We start from the raw sequence: 2,386 nt of genomic DNA, 5'->3' as shown, positions 1-2,386 counted from the left end.
TGGAAGGTAGGAAAGGGTGGTATTTAGATATTGGAAGAGAACTCTGGACCTAAGACATCACTAAAACCCCCAGGCTACACTGAGCATCATTCCCCTGCTGTACACAGCCTGGCATTTTCAAATGAAAACCTGAGCTTTGGTGGTTCTTTATCCTTGTTCATTTTTAAATATGTAAGTTTTAAAATTATTATCTTTAAGTAGTTGTACAAAGGAGTTGTTTTCCATGTTCTTAATTAGGTTGCTTTTTACCTCTCCTATCTATTAAGTAGGACTAACGAGATGTCAGTGGCTCATGCCTACAATCCTAGCTACCCAAGAGACTGAAATCTGAAGGATCACAGTTCAAAGCCAGCCTGGGCAGAAAAGTCTGGGCCTTCATCTCCAATGAACCAGTAAAATGCTGGAGGTGCCAACTAAGTGGCAGAGCATCAGCTAAAAATTATATCTAGAGGCCTCCAGAGTGAGGCTTTAAATTCAAAGCTCAGAACTTTAAATAAATTAAAAATAAATAAATATAATTAATGGTCAATTCACAGGGTTAATGTAGAGCTCCAATTTAATGAAGGAAGAGTTTTACATACATACATACACACATACATTTATGTACAAAGCATTACTCCTTTAAAAAAATGTTTTTTTGTCAGTTGTGGGCCTGAACTCTGGGCCTGGGCACTGTCTCTTAGCTCTTCAGCTCAAGGATAGCACTCTACCACTTGAGTCACAGTGCCACTTCTGGCTTTTTCTGCTTATGTGATGCTGAGGAATCGAACCCAGGGCCTCATGCATGCGAGGCAAGCACTCTACCACTGAGCCACCCTCCCAGCCCCTTAAAATTTTATTTTATTGTAAAGATGCTGAACAAAGGGGTCAAGGTTACATGAGTAAGGTAATGAGTACATTTCTTGTCAAACATTGTTACCCCCTCCTTTGACAAAGCATTACTCTTTAGTAGGCAAATGACACCATTTATGTAACGCTTTGTATGCTAGATATTGATCCAATACAATATAGCCCTTAACTCATTTAAACCATTTTGAAAACCCCATGCTAGACATAGTATTATTTTTCTCATTTTATAGATAAGAAAACTGAAGTAAAGAAAGGCAATATAATTCATTCAGAATTGCACCACTGGAAAGTGGTTGGGCCTGAAAATCAGATGCCATTCAATAAACTAGAGCTCATATTTGTTTGTTTTTTCAACATCACCACTGTTCCCTGGTTTAAGTATTAAGACTGGTTGATTAGAATGACATAATATTTATCTCTCACAAGAGAAAAAGGAAAGCATGCCAACTTGGATGGTTTCTTATGCAGATTTTGTCTGCTTTTCCTTTTAGCTTTAACACACACACAGAGAGAGAGAGAGAGAGAGAGAGAGAGAGAGAGCTGCATTGCTGATGGATGCTGAGCACAGGAAGGTTATATAAGGATCCCTTTCAGCCTCATCCTTGTTTTTGGTTCCAGTACTAGGTGCCCTGTTCTGATCAACCATGACAATGGAGGTGCTCCCTAAGGCCCTGGAAGTGGATGAGAAATCTCCAGAATCCAAGGATCTGCTGCCCAGCCAGACTGCCAGCTCCTTGTGTATCAGTTCCAGAAGCGAGTCTGTTTGGACCACCACCCCTAGGAGCAACTGGGAAATCTACCGGAAGCCCATCATCATCATGTCTGTGGGCAGCGCCACCCTGCTCTTTGGTGTGGCCATCACCTGCCTGGCCTATGTCTTGAACCTGAATCCTAAAACCACTACAGCCCTTAAAATGATAGGGCCTGCCTTCCTGTCCTTAGGACTCATGACTCTGGTGTGTGGGCTGGTGTGGGTACCCATCATCAAAAAGAAGCAGAAGCAGAGGCAGAAGTCAAGTTTCTTCCAGAGCCTCAAGTTTTTCATCCTGAATCGCTGATGACCTGACTAGAAAGAGGAGATCTGATAACCAACATCCCACATCCAACTTCCTCCATCAGATGTCACAAAACCATCCCAGGAAAACCCTATTCCTGGTACTATAGGAAAGACAGAGCACTCAGGCCCCACTCTCCTGTAGCTTGGAGTATGGCCAGCTGAATGAATCCCACCTGATCTCTGTGATTCTGCTGAACCTTCCCTTGGGTCCTAATGGTTACTCTCTTCATCCCCAGCTCCTGCATCCAGGCATTATTCATCCCAAATGCAGTATATGCCGGGAAATTCCTTGAGGTCAGCTATGAGGTCTCAAGGAGAACTTCATCTTTATATGTATATATACATATGAGTGCCTGAGCTATCCCCCACATTTGCATTCTTCTGGAACCAAAATTGACCACCAGAGGCCCTTTACAGAGGACAAAGGAAGAGAGAGTTCTGACCCACTGAGTTTGACAGTCCCAGCTCCTGTAACAGGGC

General features: G+C 42.8%; 1 protein-coding gene across 1 annotated transcript; it reads left to right on the top strand.

The window, feature by feature from the left end:
• The first annotated feature begins 1,493 nt into the window (after positions 1-1,493).
• Positions 1,494-1,907, top strand: Pirt (phosphoinositide-interacting regulator of transient receptor potential channels). The gene has a single exon (XM_013013289.1). The coding sequence runs from the start codon at positions 1,494-1,496 to the stop codon at positions 1,905-1,907; it is 414 nt and encodes a 137-aa protein (XP_012868743.1).
• The last annotated feature ends 479 nt before the right edge of the window (positions 1,908-2,386 follow it).

The sequence above is a fragment of the Dipodomys ordii genome, unplaced genomic scaffold (genome assembly GCF_000151885.1).
Source record: "Dipodomys ordii isolate 6190 unplaced genomic scaffold, Dord_2.0 Scaffold19, whole genome shotgun sequence".
NCBI classification, from domain to species: domain Eukaryota; kingdom Metazoa; phylum Chordata; class Mammalia; order Rodentia; family Heteromyidae; genus Dipodomys; species Dipodomys ordii.
This window is presented reverse-complemented; position numbering and strand designations above follow the sequence as displayed.

What these genes read in the sequence shown, in the direction of transcription:
- Pirt (XM_013013289.1), top strand. Translation starts at nt 1,494, where the DNA reads ATGACAATGGAGGTGCTCCCTAAGGCCCTGGAAGTGGATGAGAAATCT.